General features: G+C 46.4%; 1 protein-coding gene across 4 annotated transcripts in view; it reads left to right on the forward strand.

Annotated features, from left to right (window-relative positions):
* RAI2 (retinoic acid induced 2) overlaps positions 1-18,099 on the forward strand; it is a 44,314-nt gene extending 26,215 nt beyond the window's left edge. For all 4 annotated transcript variants that reach the window (XM_061453183.1, XM_061453186.1, XM_061453184.1 and 1 more), the window contains exon 2: positions 15,929-18,099. In XM_061453183.1, the coding sequence (XP_061309167.1) occupies positions 16,034-17,698 (1,665 nt within the window). In that variant the 5' untranslated portion in view covers positions 15,929-16,033 and the 3' untranslated portion in view covers positions 17,699-18,099. The remainder of the gene's footprint in view (positions 1-15,928) is intronic.
* Positions 18,100-19,989: the final 1,890 nt, after the last annotated feature.

The following is a 19,989-nucleotide window of genomic DNA, read 5'->3' on the forward strand; positions in this document are numbered from 1 at the left end:
CCTAAAATTGCCGATTACACAAAATAGTTTGTGATTAGCCACCCCCATCCCCCAAGCCCCTTTTGAGTTAAATTGCCCAGAGGTCTGTTTTCTTCTTGAACAGTCCAAAGACTTTAATTTGATAATGTCAAGATTTTTACCCTCCAAATAGCATAATTCTTTTGGCTTTAATTAAAGATTTTTTTTTTCCTTTGCACTAGACTGTTGCTAAACTGGCTTCACTAAATCTTCTTATGCTGTAAGTAGCCGTGACCCAGATAAACATGTTTAAAAATGCAACTACTGAAACTACAGTATGTTGCCTTTCTAAGACAAAGCAAGAGAAAGACTAAAACAATTCTGTATCTTTACAAGGGTAGCAGGTAGAATCCTATCATTAAAAGCAGATTCATAGACCAATTTATTTTTTTTTAGATTACATGTAGAAATCTGCCTGAAAAAAAGTGCTACTTAGTTCAGAGTCTGAAGCTTTAAAGTTACAAGGAGGCCTATGAAAAAAATTACTTTTTCCTTTTATGTCCTTTTGCAGCATAACAGGGCCTTTTGAAGAAGATGGAATAACTGTGTATTTAAGAGCCCATTGTAATGCAGCTACACAGAGTGAGGAGCATACAGGCAAGCAGGAGAAGGTTGAGTTTCTGCTCTTCTTGGTGCCTAAGTTGGCAGCTTCATTAGCTTTTTAATGTAAAGGCTGGGCTCTAGTTCCAGCCAAACCCATTTGATGTCCACAGCCCACCTAAGCCAATGCCTGGGAGAGACACCCATTCTTTTCCACTTGCTGTATCAAGGAACAGATGTTGCCGTAGGGCCTTATTTAAGTATATTTAGGTAAACTATTTCTAGGAGCCCAAAAATTGTGGTTAAGGGGATGCTGCCTGCTGTTCCAGATGCACATGTTTTGTGTGTACAAGCGCTGCCTGGAATGCTCTGGTAAAGACTATTCTGCCATGGGAGCATGCCTACTCCAGCCACCTTATTAAGCTCTTATTACACACAACTACTCCTGTTCTGAGAGCTAAGGCTTTGGCCAAACCTTCTCTTCTTGGTAATTATTGCTCAAGTCACAGCCAGTGTGCAAAAAATGGACAGAGCTCAGTGTTCAGCCTGGCCCTGAGCAGCCACGATATACACTGTTGGGAACAATTGGATAATAAATAACCTTTAATTAGTGCTGAAGATGTGAAGGGTCCTAATCCCTCAGTCCCTGTTTAGACAGCTAAACCCAAACAGCCGGCCTCCGATACCTCATTGCCAGCATCCCACAATACTGTGTTTGGTGCTGCTGGGGTTGCTATGTTGGTGTCGCTTTGGTGCCCTCATCATGGAGAGGGGAATGGTTTCCTGGAGCTGCTCCTCTTCCTTCTTCCTGCCCCTTGGTCTCTGCCAGCCTGGCAAAACCTTCATCCCAGAGCAAGGGCCAAATCATCTTTAAATCACTTTAAAGACAGGGCAGGGTTTACCAGGCATTCATGGTACTGGGTGACTTCAGGGTATTTGAAGATTCACCCCCCTTCCGCTCCCTTTAATTCATTTTTGGTAGCAGCATGCTGTCCTGCTTACTCTGGTTAGCATTAAGCTATAAAATTGCTAATGTCAGACAAAAAGTCAATGGAGGCTATTGATTTTTCATGCTTTTGCAGCATGCTGCAGGAGCCTTTCTACTGGACATGGAGAACACCCAGCGTGGCAAGATAGGTGTTTCCTAGGACCTCTTCACCATGTTCATGAAAATGTAGCAGGTCCCAGGACCTGTTCACCATGAAGCCATGGGCACCAGCACTGACTTTGCTAGAGGAGTCTGGCCAAATGCCCTTGCCCAAACAGAGCCAAGTGCTGCCCCCAGCAGCTGGCAGCTGGCTGCCATGCCTTGAGATTACTGGAGTTAACCTGCATGAAGTGTTTTCTGGGAAGTGCACCATGTGGAGATGGCCCCTTTAATTGTATGAGTCAGCCAAGGAAACTGGTCATTTCAGGCCAGCCCATCCTCCCTATTGCAAAAACTGTGGATGCTGAGTTTTGGGCAGCTCTGGTGCCCTCTCAAGGTGGAGCACATCTGGGCAGAGAGCTCAGCTGCTGGTGTCAGTCAGTCACACCTGCAGTGGTGGCCAGCCTTCCCTTCCCTGTGCAGCTGTGGCCAGCAGGTGTCTGCTTGGTTTCTCAAACTATGGATCACGACACCTTTTTGGGGAACATTCAGTTGGGGTGGCAGAGGGTTTGTACTTGCCAGGGGACAGCTGTCTTCTCTTGTTTAGTTCAGGTATTTACCCAGTTTGGCCAGTGGTTTGGTATGTGTGACTGACTACCAACATGGTAAAACCAGAGGTTTTCCTTGGTTGCTGCCTTAGCTCTCTGGGCTTCTTTTGCAGCCCCTGTTATGGTGCAGCTTGTTCCTGCTGTGCCTCTTGTACCCCAGACTGCTCTGATTTCCCTCGGTGACTGGCCAGCAGTGTGCCCTCGGAGCCCAGTGATGTAGCACACACTGCTTTGGCACCTTGCATACTGCCCATCCCTGCGCATGAGGTGCCTGTGCAGGACAGCCCAGCTGGAGCCATGGAGTTTCTTGGGGCAGTGTGGGGCAGACCCACATTTACATGCAGGAGGAGCTGAAAGGTGCAGCAGCCACAGCTTAGCTCCCTGAGCAGGGGGGGCAAGTGCAGGCTTGAGCCCTGATGCTGACTGCCCTGCTGGAGGGATGGTGGAGAGCTTCTGCAGGAGGCAGGGGCTGGGGGCATCTGCCCTCCTCCTTTGCCAACAGCAAGCTTTTAAATGAGCATGGTTGTTTTCTCTAACACCCGCCAAGAAAATACTGACTATTTTGCATTTTTTTGGGTGCTCTTGCTGTTCCTAGCTGCAAGAAAGGGTGTCATTTTTGTAGCTGAGCTTGTCTACCAACATATGGATTTGCCTGAGGCAAGACGTGCATGTGCTGTTTCTCATGACTTATACAGGCTATAGGCAGTTCTTATTCCCTGAAATTATTATGTAGTTAAAATTACTTCCTCCTTTTTTTGCTAATCTCCCAAGCTCCACTCGTGCTTCCCTCTGGTTACTGTCAGCTACTCACTGCTGCAGAGCTGCAGTAGTTCAAGCTGTAGGTCTCCATCCCTGCTTCTCTGGCCAAACGCAGTGCATCTGTCAGCCACCCTGGGATAAGGAGCCTTGAGCAGGCATGAGAGGTACCCCAAGGCTGTCCCCATTTTGCAGAGCTCTTGTGGTGGTGGACCCATTCTGTGGGAATGGTCATTGCTGTTGATGACCTTGCATCCTGTACCCAGGATGAGGGAGAAGGGCCACACGTGCATAGCCTATGGCACTGGGGCAGGCATGGGGTGGGTGGTGAAATCCTGTACCTAAGGGAAGAGAGGACTCAAAATGGTTAAGCCTGGGAGCAGCGATGCTGATGCTGTGGCAGATCCCCACCCCCAGTACTGTATGAACAAATGCTTAGCTCCAGCTGCATGAAAGGCGTATCAGGAAAATGTATCATTGCCTGAAACAGAATATACATACAATAGAAGAGACAGAAGTGCCCTCAGACTTCCTGTCTTGGAGCTGCCTCCCAAAAGGGCTTCACTGGGGCTGACCTCCCCCTCAGCCTGCTTTTACACTGCTCCTGTATTTGCATTAGTGCAGGAGATGAGGGGAAACAGCCTCAGGTCCTACTCTCCTGTTATTGCAAGGATAAGCTAGGACATGGTACAGCCATGGAGGTTTTTATTTGTGGGTTATTTGTTTGGCTTTCTCAGAGGAAGAGCCTGTGAGAAGTATGTTCTTCCCTAATAGAGCATCACCTTACATTTTCATGGCAGACAGTCAGCTCTGCCTGCTCAGGTGGCCTGAAGAATCAGAGACTGACAGCAAAAAAATTTACTTCAGAGCTGTATTGGTCTGCTGGCTGGGTGTTTTTTTATTTGTCTTTTCTTCTTTATTTTTTATATCCTTTTCTTTGTTGTTGGTAAAGGAACAAAGCTGTGCCCTCACAGTCTACAGTCTGTGCACCAATATTTGGTTCTTTGGAGAACCAGCTGCGTGAGGAATTAACACCAGTCTTCAGCCCTGTGTGCCCTTTCATGCTGGCTTGCAGGACTTCCTACATCCAGAGCTTCATGGCTGTAGGGCAACGACACCTCACTGGGAGAACTAAGCCGTAGTCATGCTGAGGAGTGTGTTGCTAAACTGCTTCCTAAGGCTGAGATGAACAGCCAAATACAAAATCTCCTGGTCAGATTTATTAGAGTGGCCTGATGACGTTCCCCAGAGGACTTACAATCTATGGTGATGGATGACACCGATCCATTAATGTTGTAGTCTCATCTGGGAAAGATGTAATTGTCGTTCTGCATCCTGCAGTTTCCCTAAGTTTTTCTGAACACGTAATAGCACACATCGCAGCGGAAATTGCTGGTGAAAAATGCTGCAGTAAATATGTCAGGGGCTCTATATCCTATGGCAGTACACTCCTCTTCTGCAACCACGCAGCCATCATTAAGATAGGGGAGGTGATAATAACAAAATTTGGTACACTGCATTCATCATGATGTATGTGCTCTCAAAAGGTTTGATGGAGAAGCCTGGGCAGGACCGACCTTGTTTCCTCTTGCAATACACGTCTGCAAATTATGTTCGTGTTGGCTGGTTCATAATATCAGGGAAAATATTTACTTTTACCTGCAGCAGCAGCGCTATTTTTACAGCACTGGGTGCCCTGCCTGCATTTCCTGAAATACAGCCCTTTTTTTTTCTGAGTGGTCAGAGTCTGGATCCCTGATGACAAAGAGCATTATTACTTTTTTGTGTAGTCTGGACACACTTTGGAATGGTCTCCCCTCCATGCAGTGCAAGCAGTGTGTCGATCAGAGCTGGGATACTCAGCTGGAGAAGACTCCTTTGAACTGGCCAGAAGGTCTCTCTTCTTAGTAAAATTAGTCATTAGTAAAATTCGGTCATTAACATTCACACTTAGGCAGACTGTAAGTGTTCCAGCAGCAGGGAAACAAGAAGAAGTGGGAGGGAAAGGCCCACTGGAGGGATGCAACTTCAAGTAGTGGCCAGCAGCTAGACTGAGAGAGAAGGCAGCCCCATGCCACCTCAGTGAGTGTGGTGTCTATTGTGCCCACTCATCTTCAGGAGTGATGGATAATCTGGACTGCAGTGGTAACTGGAATTGAAGCTGAGGTCTGTGTTTTGTGCTAATTATGTGCCAAAACAACCACTCCCCAGCAGATCTCACAGTCAAATGGATGAGGCAAGAGGCACTAGAGAAGAAATACTTGCATGTATGCATGTGCACATGGGGTGTTTGTAGGTGTTAGAGGTAACCTGGACCAGTTAACTGAACAGCAGTAACCTCAGTGAACCTGAGATGCAACAAGACAGATTTTCAGTATTTTCTGTTATATACGTATTCATGGTCAGAGGCATCTCTATTTCTCAGTTCAGCATAGGGGCTTCTAGGAGAGTAAAATTGGTCTTTGTGGGTGAAAACGTTGAAAAGTCATGAGGCCTTCTCATTGCATCCACCAGCACTGTTGTGCTGCTTCTCATGCTGGTCTTATCTTGAATTCAGTTAAGAAAGTTGACATCTTTCATACATCATGGCATGACGAAGAGAAAAGGTTATTTCTCTGCCCCTCAAAGTCAAACCAGGAAACACTTGGTACAGATACTGTGATGAAAGCAAGTGTGTAAAAAGATGTGAAATTCAAAGAAAAAAGCTGCATTTTTCCTCACACCACAGAGGTCTTAATCTTTCTGGGTCTTTTAAACAAAATCCCTGCAGCTGCTTACAGATTTTGCAAGGGTGAAAGCAAGGGGCTGGTTTTGCTTGAAAGGTTTTTCCATCCACACATTTTTAGCAGGGGTGGTATAAGAGTAGGGCAAGCTTGAAATCTGACATGGGCCTACTTTCTGCTGAGGATTACTGCTCTCATGTAGCCGATGAAATGTTGATTTTGGTTTATCAAAGTGATCAGGCAGGGGAGAGTAGGAGAGTCAGTCTAGTAAATCTGAACCAATGAACATACTACTTGATCTTGAGGTGGCAAGCTGAAGGAGCATTTGGTTACTCATGCCAGTGGGGAAGGATGAAGTATTAAATAACCACATTTTGCACTGGGAGAGGGAAGACTCTTCTACCCTTTTCCTCCTCAAGCAGTACCCAAGTACACAAGATGCTCCTGTGCCTTCGTATCTGCCTGTGCTCCCAAGTGAGACTGTCCCACAAGAGAAGAGAAACTGATGAGTCTGTTTTCGGTCCCCATCTCTTCAGCCCATCCCTAAATCTTGCCATCAGGGACAATATCTATGCCACTGAGAGCCACCAGAGCTATAGGTAGAAGAAAGGATTTGCCCTTTTGGCCTTTTATGGGAAGCATGCATATGGTTAATCACCTGCATGTCTTTACCTGTGGTCTTAGAGGCATTTGTTCCTCACCATAAAAGCATAGAACAGATCTGGTTGAAAGGGACCTTTAAAGGTCACCTAGTCCAACCCCCAGAAAGGATCCACCAGCTGGAAGGTTCAGTTTTTTTCACTTAATTTTGCTTTTCTTCTCATTATTATATTTATTTAAGCCAGACTGTATTAGGACAAAGAGAGGTTATGTGAAAATGTGGCTGTTGGTTGATTTGAGTTACAGAGGTGTCAGATTTGCTGTTCTAACCCCCACAGCTTTAAAATACAGTAAAACTGGTTTCTTTCTCTCTGTCTCAAGAAGGTTTAGAAAGCAAGACAAACTTATGGGGAGTCCCCTCAGCAGTGCAGAGGTTAGCCTTCTTCTGGCCTTGTCTGCACCAAGATAAAGTGGTCTTTAATGGGAGCTGGCATGCCATAAGAAGGGGATTGGAAAGGTTTTGCAGTATATCTGAGGGGCTGGGGCTCTCAGGGGTGTGTGGTTCTGGTGGCACCTCACTTTCTTGATGGATTTTGAGCTGGTGAAGCTGGTTTACCCCTTGAGGGGTACTCTGTCATGCTTTGCTTGCATGGCTAGTTGGGAAGGAGCCAAAATGGTCAAAACAATGTTGGTATAATGAGGCAAAATCAGATGTTTCGCATGCCAAAGTGTCATAGCAGTTTAAAAATCAATTTTTAACTTTACCTCACTAACCTGCTGACACTTGGTAACTGGCCTGTGTGAGGTTCCTGTCCCTCATAACCAGCAGTGAAACAGATTCAGATAAACAAGAAGGGATGGTCATTGGATGACGGTCTTTGCCACACTGATACTAATTCCCATCTGGATGTTGGAAAAGATCAAATGAGGGTAGTAAAAATATCTGAGCTTGGGATCAGTGGAGAGGGTCAGGACAAAATAGCGAGCAGAGTGTCTGAGCAGAGAACAAACCTCTGCTGGAGAACTAATGAGACTTTGAAGTTGGTTCACTGATCTCAAACTTGGAAATCCTTTGTAGGAACTGAGATGCTTTAAGGACTGTTTAATAAAGCACTTGACTGGGAAAGGAGCAAATATTTTTCTCAGGCTTACACTGAGTGCTTTTTGTTTTGGGTTTGGGGGGAAGCAGGGCTTGCAATTACTTTTAATTGGTATCCTTTTCCTCTTGTTATCATTGGTGTATCAATTGCTGGGAAAACAAAATGCATGGGTTTTAAAATTTATTGTAAAGTAGTGGCTCTTGTTTGTTTTGTTTAGCTCTGTTCTCAAAACAGCTCATTTTTCTTTGCTTTGCTGGTGAATATAATGTTTTGATTGAAAATGATACTAAATAATCAGTTAAATGGGATATTTAATGACAGGAAAAATTGTTTAAAATAATTTTTTCCCATAGGAAAATCATGCACTTTACTTTCAAGCCAAAGAAGTCTTTTAATGCTAGCATGAGTCTGCATTCCTCCTACGGTCTCACTCCAAAAGTAAACAACATGGGTGCACCACATGTGTGAAAACTGTGGAGGTCAAGGTATAGAAAAACTCAGGAGCTCCAATGCAAAATAGATCCCCAGAGGAAGTCCAGTTTTTCCATAACAGCATTTTAATTTAGACTTTCTTATACTCTCAACCTACTGCCAGTTTGTCTTCTCTGTGGGGAGCTGGCCTACAGTATAAGTGGCAAGCAGTGGGTATTTGCCTATATGGACTTTGAGGAAGGTCTTTGGCACTGTCTCCAATAAGATCCTCACAGACAAGCTGTTGATACATGGGCTGGATGAGCAGACAGTGAGGTGCAGAGGCAACTGTCTGAATGGCTGGGCCCAGAGGACAATGATGACTGAACAAAGTCTGGCTGTAGGCCAGCGACTACTGGCGTACCTCTGTCGTCAGCACTGGGTCCAGTCCCATTCAACACCTTCATTAATGATCTGGATGATGGGGCAGAGCGTACTCGCAGCAAGTTTCCATATTACATAAAACTGGCAAGAGTGGCTGATACATCCAGGGGTCATGCTGCCATCCAGAAGGACCTCAGCAGGCTTGAGGCTTGAGAAATGTGCTGATGAGAGCCTCGTGAAGTTCAAAAAGGGGAAGTGCAAAACCCTGCACCTGGGGAGAAACAACTCCAGGCACCAGGATGTGATGGAGGACATCCCTGTTTAAACACAAATGAGGAGTGTGAAAGCTGAACCAAGTTAGAAGAGCCTGCTAGGTCACAGGGACATCATCAAACTAGGTGGCACGTGACTCATCAGTAATATGGCTGGCAAGTTTATATTTGTCCTTCACACGTCAGGTTTAATACATCAGATTTCTGTGTACTGTCACTGCCTCAGAATGTGAGTTCAGCTTACTGCAGGCTGAGCAAGCTGCTGCTGTTCAGGCATTTCTGTGCTATGCCAAGGGGAAAAAATAAACCACCATTCAAAAGGTATTATTTTCAGAAACCTGCTGTGAGGTTTCGCCAAGCATGACAATTTGGAGACCCCAGGAACTGGGATGTGCTGTGGATATAAGAAACTTGAGCATTTGGGAATAGCAAAATCAATCTCGAGTAAGTTCAAGGTAGCCCTTCTTTTAGAATGCCTGCTCTCTGTAATACTATATATTGCATGAGACATGGTCCTTTTGAAAGTTGAAGACTGTCAGTTAAGTGTTATATCGAATTAGTGGAGTAATTCGTGAATGGAGCAGAGGAAGGGAAAAGGCATGTGCTGTCTCTCTTATGCTTGGGGTATGTCACAGTTTCCTCTGCAAATGTAGGGTTTGGTTGGGGTATTTTAGGCTTTCAGATTGGGTATAAAAATTCCCTATAGGTTGAAATTTGTCAGGCAAATGCTCTATTCCTTCCACAGCATTTATCATCTGTCTTGCATATATTGCCCTTGGGAGTAAAGACACTGGTTTTGGGCCTGTGATAGGATTTCATTTTTCAATTGGTCTGATTTGTTTTTAAATGAGGAGAAAGTGAGTTCTCTCCTCTTCAAAACGGATTGCTAAGTACAGGCTGTTGACAAAAGCAGTATAGCTAGCAGATACATGATTCTAAAACAGCTCTTTGCAGCCAATTAGCCTGTGCAATAGGCAGACCACTGTGGTATTTCTCAGCTGAACTATTTAAAAGACCGAAGTATGATCAGCCAGTCCAGCTGCTGCATTTGAGAATGATCGTGTGTGCCGAAGCAGTGCTGTGTGCTGAAGCAGTGCATACATATTGTCAATGTCCCATCTATAACGTGCCATTTGGCACTGCCATAATGATTTCCTTTCCCTTGTGTTCCCCCAGGGCTTAACAGCCTGGATGGGAGCCTTGACACAAAACAGGTTCGCCTCCAGAAAGGATCCATAATGCAGCAGTGGAAAATAAAAGAGTACCTGTTGCATGAGCTGCGTCAGAGCCTTGTTATTCCTCTGGCATCTTCTGAAGTTAATGAGATGCTCTTACTTTAACTGCTTCTCAGCAGCATCCACCTCATCCTCCATGCTATAGCTCATGTAGAGTGATAAATAATGTGGGGCAGCATATAGGTGCATGGTGAGCAGAGAATGTTGTGCAGAGGGATGGGGAGCAAAGGCTACAGGTGTAGCTTTCATGCCAGTGGAGATACCCCAGTGTGGTCCTCCCTCCTCTTTCTGGCTGGTGCCAAAGGAAATTCTGCCTGTCTTTGCAATGTCTTTCTCACCTTGCCTTTGTTCACTTTGAATTGTGCCTCTAAATCTTAAAGGGGAGTTGCTGGGTATTTGAGTCAAGGGAACAAGGTGGGAGAGGGTAGGGTTAAACCAGGATGTTTCCTTAGTGCCCCTTGGAGATGTCTTGGGATCAGCTGTAACAGTTGTTTTTCTCCTTCCTATTAGCTGGTGCAGTGCTGTGTTTTGGCTTCAGTCTGAGAACAACGCTGATAACACGCTGATGTTTTTAGTTGTTGAAAAGTAATGTTTACCCTGATCAAGGACTTTTTAGTCTCACGCTCTGCCAGTGAGGAGGGGCACAGGAAGCCAGGAGGGAGCAGAGACAGGACACCTGACCCAAACTAACCAAAGGGGTATTCCGTACCACAGCACGTCATGCCCAGTATATAAATTGGGGGGAGTCACCCAGAAGGCTCAGATCACTACTTGGGTCAGGCTGGGTATCAGATGGTGGGTGGTGAGCAAGTGTACTGTGCATCACTTGTGTTTATTGGTTTCTTTTCCTTTTCCCCTTTCAGTTTTATATTCTTTCCCCTTGTTATTTCCCTTATCATTATTATTATTGGTGGTAGCAGCAGTGTTTTTGTGTTATACCTCGGTCACTGGACTGTTCTTATCTCAACCCCTGGGGTTTACATTCTTCCAGTTCTCCTCCCCCATACACCTGGGCGGGGAGGGGAAGAGGGGGCAGTGAGCAAGTGACTGCTTGCACTGTTTCTGAGTTACCAGTTGGGCTTAAACCATGACAAGAAGACAGAGAAGTGCATCCCCAGTGGTTCCCTTTGGTGATGACTAAGGGGGGGACAGATCGGACTGCATTTGGTGTCTGACTGAGCTGCCAGGAGGGTGAAGGGCAGGTTGTATTAACAAATGCCCTCCATGTCTCTTCTGCTCTGCCTGCCCCGTTACCTTGGAGGGGGTCACCATCAGTCCTCCTGCAAGCAGAGGAGGGGACAAGTCCCACCAGCCCTTCTGGTGCCTCTTCACCTGGCCAAGGTGTGTGTGGGGTATCAAATTTAGCACCATGAATGGTGAAACACAGGAAGGAATGCTAGTTCACCATTATCTGTGAGTTGTTCGACTCCTCTGCCCTTTGGTGCTTGAGGATTACAGTGCTAAAAGGGCCTGTGGCATGGCTCGGATTGTCAGTCCCAGGTGCCTGAACACATGAATCAGTGGGAAATGTGAGAGGCAAACTGCTGAGATCATCTGTGATTTGAAGTATGCGGAGCCTATCTGTATGTTATTTATGTAGTGATAGCTCCATGTATTTGGTTTATGAAAGCTCACTTTATTCAAATACTTTTTTTTTTTCCTATTCTAGCAACAAAACACCAATAACAATACGGTAAAGCCTTTATTTGTGTATGGCTTGAGCTATACAACCCAGAATTTGTAGAATGGAAGATGATTTATAGTTGGTTGGTCTGTGTTAAGATGTTGCCTACGTGTATATTTACAGCAGAAGGATGCAGAACGAATGGTGCAGGCCCTGGCATGGCACTGTGGTCGGGTGCATGCCGCTCCAGGTGCTCAGCAGGTCTGCTGCCTTCTCATCAGGGATGCTCTCACTATGGCACTTGTTAGTGGGCTTCTGCTTCAAACATGTTGCTTTTGGCAGGAGTATTAGTGACAGCAAGCAGTGAGTTTTGGCAAAACATTGAAGTCCAAATCTGTGCATAATTTTGTCCCCAGGCTGTTCTGTTAAGTCAAGATTCACATTTTGTTTCGTGTTTGATACCACGTTTATACTGAAGAGAAACCCTATTTTTCCAGGAGATGAGATACTGAGCAGGACATCCCACAAAGAGACCCTTCCCATAGTGTGCACAGTGTAATTTGAACTCTGTGTAGATAGCATGGTACGGATGAGCAAGCAAAGCACAGGGATGGCTGCGTACGATGTAGTGCTGCAGTCCCACAGGAAGGCATGCAACAGCCCTGAGAAAAGCCTGTTGCACAGCCATCAGCAGGAGATAAAAAAAAATTAGGCAGAGTTATCACCATGCCTTTCATGGTGTTTCTGTATAGCTAACATACCATTTCCTGTAGAGTTACACACATCATTGGTTAGTGCTATGAACTTAACTTTTATCAGCACCCCGGTGGGAAAGCTTGGGTTATTTACAATAGGGCTCCTTTAAGTGTTGCAAGCTTCTTCTCAATTAAAACAAACAGCAAATAAAATATTAAGTAGATAAGTAGCGAAAAGGAAAATAATTGATCTTCTGGCACTGAGGTGTGGTAGACACAGGAAACTTGAAGGAATTTCACTGAATTATATTACCTTCATCTGTGTATATTAGGTAAATGAAAGTTGTTTTTAAAAACAAAAACCCAGCACATACTTCCACTTGATTTTTACTAAAGGAGAAATACAGTATAGCTATCACTGTAAACACCAACATGGAAAAATTACTTTGGTTTAAGTCATCTCCATGTTGGCTTAAGGTTTTGTACCATATACACAGTGTGTGTAGTATAAAAAAGCAGCCTAGGAACTACAAAACACCTCTTTGGACAACTTTCAAACTGTCTCTTTACCCCAGATCTCCAAACATTTCCTCTTTTGAAGCATAGGGACTTGGATCCTTTTCGCTCTGTCTGCTTACTGACCATAATAGGTGCTTAGTGTAGTATATGTTCAGCAACCCTGGGATTCCCTTCAGGGTGAAACAAAATTGCTTTACAGGGAGCAGGAGGCAGTTGTGCTGGGACCCTGCTGTACTTGGCAGCCTGCAAGCTGTGGGCAGAATCGTGAACTATTTTAGGTGTATATTTATATATATATATCATATATATACATATATGTATCATAGCATCGAGTGGTTTGGGTTGGAAGGGACCTTAAAGCTCATCCAGTTCCAACCACCCTGCCATGGGCAGGGACACCTTCCACTTGACCAGGCTGCTCCCATCCAACTTGGCCTTGAACAGTGCCAGGGATGGGGCATCAATGCCCCATGTGTTATTTTTTTTCTGTAGCTGTCACATGCTCAAGAAGCAGGTACACTGGGAGTACAGAAAGGTACATTTCCACATAGGAAAGGTGAGAAGGGATAAACCCCACACCCAACCCCTAAACCTGGGTTGAGGACTGCACCTCACTTTTCTCATCATCTCCTCCTCCTCGCACAGTGGGGCCCTCCCAGAGGCAGTATAGGATTGTGACCTCAACAATATAAATTTGTAGATCCCAGAAAAATACGGGATCAAGTGTGGAAAACAATATTTGACTATGGTTTAAAAAAAAAAAACAAACAGCAAAACCAAGCCCACAGGCATTTCTTCAAGGTGTCTCATGGTGATAGATGAGTTGCTCTCCTCATCTAAATACTTCCTCTGCCTGCAGCCCTGTCGCCTTTTAAAGCAGCAATTGTGGGGATTTTATTATGTTTGATACTTTCATCGTCAGCGGTGATCTGTCTCTCTCTCCCTGCATCCGTACCGCATGCTAATCCCTCAAGTCTCTTATTTTTCATAATTTTAGTCTTAATTTTTCTGTTTCTCAACATGAAATGGGTTTGCCAGAGGAACAGGAGGTCATTTCCTGTCCCTGCCAGATCAGTAATTCTCTATGAAAACACGGCGATCTCACACTTCTCAAGCAAATAGAAACATGGGGAAGAGCCAGTGTCATGTGCAAAACACTCGGCTGTGCTGCAGCAGCTGGAGCAGCAAAGATGCTGGGGTGTGCTGCAGAGACCACGGGGGTTTAAAATGGTCATTTTACAAAGAGGGAGGGAGAGATTATATAAGAGCAGGGGAAAATGGCTTTCTAATTCCTTAATTGAAGCAATGTCCTTTTTTTGCAGCTTGAATGTGCTGAGCGGTCTCCTCATTGCCTTTATTTTTAGAAACAATTGCTTCTCTTTTTTTTTTTTTTTTATTTTTTTTTCCAAAACAAGACTGGCCTGATTTTTTATACCAGTACTTGTCACTGTCTGGAGAACAGTTTGATTTTTGTTCCTGTTTTTCAGTGCTTGGTCACCTCTGCCTGCTGGTAATCTGTCTCAGCCAAGGGTAGAAAAGGAAACAAATAAATAAAACCCCAACTTCGTATTTGTGACTGTTTTCTGCAGAATGTTTCATGAGATTAAAAAAATCCAGAATTATTCTCCTTAAGCCAGCAGCATGAGGAGAAAAGAAGTGACTCATCTGTTTACTTTTAAAAATCCTTTTTAAGAACTCGAATGTGCCTGATAAATTATTAGCTTTTTACCCAACCAGCCTCCCCCCCCATTAACTCCTGGCATTTCTGGAGTCTTGCGCTCGCCATAGCATCTTGCTGCCAAATCCAAGGATTTACAAGTCTCAGGAGAGACTTGGGAAATTTCCCGCTTCCCTGCCTTGGCCATTTTTTAGCCTTTGTTTGTGGGTTTTGAGGGTGGGTTTTTTTTCCCATTTCCCTGTCCCCTTTGCAGGTTTGTCATTTACAAATGTCTGTGCAAGCAAATAATTTCTGTAAGTGCCACAGCCAGCTGAGCTCTTTGCATGATTTCAGGCCCAGACACATCCCTAGGCTGGGACCCCTCACCCACCCCTATCACCTCCTGTGATCCCAACACCAGCATGACTATGGGACGTGGGGAAGCGCCTCACTCTCACCAGCTGAGCCAGGCAGGCAATGGGAATGGCACAGGTTGTGCTCATAGGGAGCAGGATTCAGCCGCGTGCAGGTGGAAAATGTAAATTTGGGGTGCGCCTCTGCTTTCCCATGGTAACGGAGTTGAAACTGGACAAGTTTCCATGGTGATTATTACTACAGCAGGATGCGCCACACACTTTGGGAGAGGCATGGGCAGTGCCAAGACACAGTGGCCAGTCCCTAGCCAAAGTCTGCTGGTGGTAGCTCACAGGCTGGAAATTATATATCCTTCTAAAGGAATGGATGCACAGTGCCATTAATTTGCTTGTTTGTTTCCAGGGGAAGGAGGTGTTAATCTTTTTAGGAAATAGGCTGCACATTTCACTGCAACCACGAACAGAAAACATCTCTGCCCTTTTTTAATTGCCATTTGTGTGGTTGATATAAAGGGTTGGGCTGTCAAACTAAATTTGAGATTACTTTGATTTTTTGTTATTCTTCGGGTCTTTAATGAATCAGGTGCCTGGTTCACATTTCTGTCTCTAGCTAGCTCAGTGGCAGTGTGAGTACTAGGGTTTGGTTTGGTTTTTCTTTGCCATTGCCTGGCCGTGCTCCTTTCTCACCCTGATCATGGCAGTTTTGGAGGTCCTGTAAGCACCATGTGACGCTCACCTGCTTGCCTTGAGTAAATCCCACCAGGATGAAAAAGGAATGAGTGTTCTAGGGGAATCGAGTACAGTTCACCCATGGTGGAATGTTTTTTAGCTGTGATATTAGAAATGTGTGTTTTGGTGGCTTTTGTTGAGTTATAACAGCGCTCTGTCACGCTGCTGTGCCGTGCACTGTCATTATGTGGAGTTTTGTTAAAAAGTGTAAAACAGGCAGCCCAAGTCATAGAATCGCGGAATAACAGAATGGTTAGTGTTGGAAAGGACCTTCAGATCATCCAGTTCCAATCCCCCTGCCTTGTTTCACACTGCATACCGGGGGGTGGGTTTGGCTGTAGGCAGTCCTTAAGCCTTTTAAATTATCTATGTTTACAGCTAAATATAAGTTCCTCAAAACTCTTCGTACAACACTCACGAGCGTATGTATATCCAGCATCTCTGTGTATATAGTATGCTGCATTATGGAGCCGTTAGCCTGAAGCGTGGAAATGTTTGATGGCTTGTCTTTGGCGATGGGGTCTTTAAAGGCAATTGCAAATATTATTTTAGGGAGGAGATTTATGTGGTGCCTAAAATATGTTTCTGGCTTGCAGGCCAAATTATGTTGGTGCCGATGTTCCTGGCAGCCCGGAGGCGCCACGGATCTCACTGATGGCGATGTAGAGTCAGTGCCGGCAGAGCCCAAGAAGCCCTGCAACATGGAGGAGCTTTACAAGGATGCCCCAAACCTGCCCATGGACGTCACCAACTCGCCCTCGGCAATGGCCAACAACAAGCTGGAGAACGGGGTGGCCCAGCTGATCACAGCAGAGGCCTGGAACATCAATTCGGCCGACCTGATGAAGAAGGCCCTGTCGCCGCTGGTGACAGTCCCTGCACCCTCCATCCTGACACCACCGGCCGAGTCGCAGAGCGGGGTGGCTCTGAAGGTGGCGGCCACCGTGCTGCAGCCTATCTGCCTGGGGGACAGCCCTGTTGTCCTGCCCATCCACCTGCAGGTAGCCGGCAGCACCGCCCCACAGATGCCGGCCACCAACACCACCACCCCCTACGTCATGACGACGCAGGGCCCTGTTCCGCTGCCTGTCCTCCTGGAGCAGCACGTCTTCCAGCACCTGAACTCTCCCCTGGTGCTGCCCCCGGGGGCCACCTGCCCCGCCAGCCCCCTGCACACCAGCCTCTTCCCTGGTGCTGCTCCCCCCGTCGGGCAGCCCCAGCTCCTGGACCCCAAGCCCTCCAGCCAAGCACAGGAGACTGTCCTGCCCCCCGTCTTTCAGACACCGGGGTTCGCTGCCGTCCTTCAGGACCTGTTTCCTTCACAGGGTGCCCTGGGCTCTGCCCCCTGCCAGCCCCCCCCGGACTACACCACCGTCCCGCCCCAGGCCTTCAGCTCACCCCTCTCCCCACTGGTGCCCCCTGCTACGCTGTTGGTGCCCTACCCTGTCATCGTGCCCCTGCCTGTCCCTGTCCCCATCCCCATCCCTGTCCCCATCCCTGTGCCCCACGGTGCTGAGGCCAAGGCAGCCCCTGACCCGCCCAAGCCGCAGCTCTTCACTGCTCACTCCTGCAAAGGCACCCAGACCCCGCTGGAGAAGGAGGAGACAAAGCCCTTCGACCTCCCGCATCCACGGGATTTTCCCCAGCTGAGCCGCCATACTGTCATCAAGATGGGCAGCGACAATGAGGCGCTGGACCTCTCCATGAAAGGGCCACCCATGCCCCGGGCCAGCGAGGTGGCCCCACCACCACCACCTGAGGACGGGGCCCTGGACCTGTCTCTTGCCTCCTGTCGCAAGCCAGCGGGTCCCCCTGGGGAGGTGGCCAGTACCATCCCCACCGCCGCTGCTGAGGCCGGCACTCACCCTGTGCTGGACAAGCTCCCCGGCCCAGCTGCCCCCTTCACCCCCTGCAAGCCGCAGGAGGCATCGGGCAAGGTGGAGGGCAGGGGGGCAGGCGGCGGGCAGGCTGAGCTGCTACGGCAGCCGCAGAAGTGGCTGGTGGAGCAGGCGGGCAGGGCGGGCTGCGAGCCCAAGGCCAGCAACAACATCGAGATCGTCAGCACCTCGCAGACAGCCAAAGTCATCGTCTCCGTCAAGGACGCCGTGCCCACCATCTTCTGCGGCAAGATCAAGGGCCTGTCCGGGGTCTCCACCAAAAACTTTTCCTTCAAAAGGGACCTGCCCCAGGACTCGGTGCTGCAGTGCTACGACGTGAAGAGCCCACCCGAGCCCCGGGACAGCGCCGAGGCCCTCAGGAAACCCGTCAAAAACAGGAGTGTAAAGCTAAAGAAAATGAACTCGCCGGAGATACATATTCTTCCAATCAAGAAGCAACGGCTCGCTGCCTTTTTTCCAAGAAAGTAAATTATGGGGTTTTAGAATTTTAATATTATTATGAGAAGAAGGAGAAAAAAAGTAATAAAAAAGATGCACTTGGGTTTAAACTCATTTAAAACTTTAAACTATCTTTGTAAGTTATTTTTGGGGGATGGGGGAGAGGATCAGATGTAGAGTCCCTATAAGCTGGGTTGGTTGATTCTTCTTTTCTTTTTTCCTTTTTTTGTTATTGAATTTTGACTTTTCACGGGAAACGGAATAAAAAGCAACCTATTTTTCAAGCAGATTGCACATTTTGCAGCTTTAATGGAGTAATGGATGAGTCCGAGGGGTAAGAGCTATTTTCACTGCCATGAAGTGCTTTGATGATGTAATTCTTCAGAACGGTTCAGAATGGAGATTTCAAAATAAATGTTTGTACGTGCTAATCGGTGGCGGCATGGGTTTTGTCATTTCTGAACTGCTTGCAGTGCACAGAGGAGCTTTGGCTAAAGGTCTGTAGACTGGAAAGCACCGCAGCTGACTTGTGATGAACCTAAAGCGTTAAAGAGTAGAACTAACAGGCTGAGAAAAACTATATTGTCTCGCAGCACTGTTGGAACAGCGCACGTCACCACAGCCACTAGTGATGTGCCCAGATGAGCTTTGGGAGAAGCAAGAGCGAGCGAGCAGTACAGCCCAGTGCACACCTAACGCCAGCTTCATTGCAAGAGACCACAGGAAACTGTCTTAGGATATTGAGAAATACTATCAGTCATTTAAAAGAGAATAGCCTGAAAGTCAGGGGAATTCGGCTGCCTGGGGGATGGGAGGGGGAGGAAAAATCACCTAATTTTTCCCAGCCTGACTACAGATAAATGGAAAAGTTGTTTGTTGTTACTCTTTGCTGGCTGAAATCAATGCACGTGGAAGAGCAGAACTGTGTAACGTTATCACAGGGCAGTGTACAAGCCATCCACGTCAATGGAGAAATGTGAATGTACGATTAAAATAAAAGTTCTGGTAGGTTACAGATTTGCACTTGTGTGTGGAAATGAGCTGGAGATGCATTTTGGTCTGTCGGCTTTTATGTTCACACAGCTCACTTGTAAAAACCCACCCTGACTGAAGAATGAACATGAGAGCAGGAGAACAATTTTCAATGGGTGCTGCCTTTTTTGTGGCTATAACCCTTATGTAGGAAACCTTTTGTGTTACTATTTCAAATGACATGTTCCCAGCACCGCACCACTTCTCTCTAAATAAAAATAAGCCATTGTAAACCCGTCAGCTAGATGCCATTGCATACTGTGCCTGCCTTTAACTGGCTGCAGCCAAGCTACTTCCAAGAGTTCTCTTGGACAGTTTCGGGAAGGTTTTTGCAGTTGTTCATGCAATGAGAAACTGCCCAAAGAAGCAGCTTCAGGGCTATAAGTCTAATGGCACCCTTAGCCCCTGGTGTCATGCTGAAATCTGTTGAAACATTTGATGCCAGCAGATGCCAGTTCACTATTCAGAAAAATGCATCTGCATTATGAGGTTCAGAAAGGCATTCCGCTTCTCTTTTCCTGGGCCAAAGGATCGCTGCCCTCTTGCTTAATATGAAAATGGAGAACTTTCACATAAGGGTAGCATCAAAATCTGTCAAATTCTTGCTTTTTAAGTATTTTTAAAGCCTTTTATTTTTTTTCCCAAAGCTGTCAGAACTGACAATGTTCAGAAGAGCGTGAAGTGCTGATGGATTCATGAATGTTTAGTCATCTGAGTGTATTTTTCATTAATTTTTTTTTCTTAATTGAAAGTACTCTGCTGTTGCTACTTTGTTTTGCTCCCTCTAAGAAACCGTGCTGATGAAATGTGTCATCTTCTGGTTACTGCAGTGCAGAGGCTCAGGATTTCAACATCCCTGGGGATAGCCATCCCAGTTGTCACTGCCCCACTCTATTTCAGCTGGGTCTGTTCCAGTGTCAAAAAAAACCTTCTGCAAATGCAGTTTCTCCCCAGGGCTACACCAGATTATTTCAAAAGGAGGTCACAGCGTTAGCTGCTGTCGTTTTTATTTCACAGCTGACAGAAGCAAGCCCAAAAACAGTTTCTGGGATTCTTTTTTTATTTTTATTTTTCAAGTATGTGCTTCTTGTGGTGAGACACTGGCACAGGTCACCCAGAGAAGCGGTGGCTGCCCCATCCCTGGCAGTGTTCAAGGCCAGGTTGGACAGGGCTTTGAGCAACCTGGTCTAGTGGAAGGTGTCCCTGCCCATGGAAGGGGGGGTGGAACTGGATGAGCTTTAAGGTCCCTTCCAACCAAACCGTTCCATGATTCAGTGATCTGCTGCATT

This window comes from Pezoporus flaviventris, unplaced genomic scaffold (genome assembly GCF_033815535.1).
Source record: "Pezoporus flaviventris isolate CSIRO_AGI_PZ_B2104156 unplaced genomic scaffold, CSIRO_AGI_Pfla_v1 ptg000015l, whole genome shotgun sequence".
Taxonomy (NCBI): Eukaryota; Metazoa; Chordata; class Aves; order Psittaciformes; family Psittacidae; genus Pezoporus; species Pezoporus flaviventris.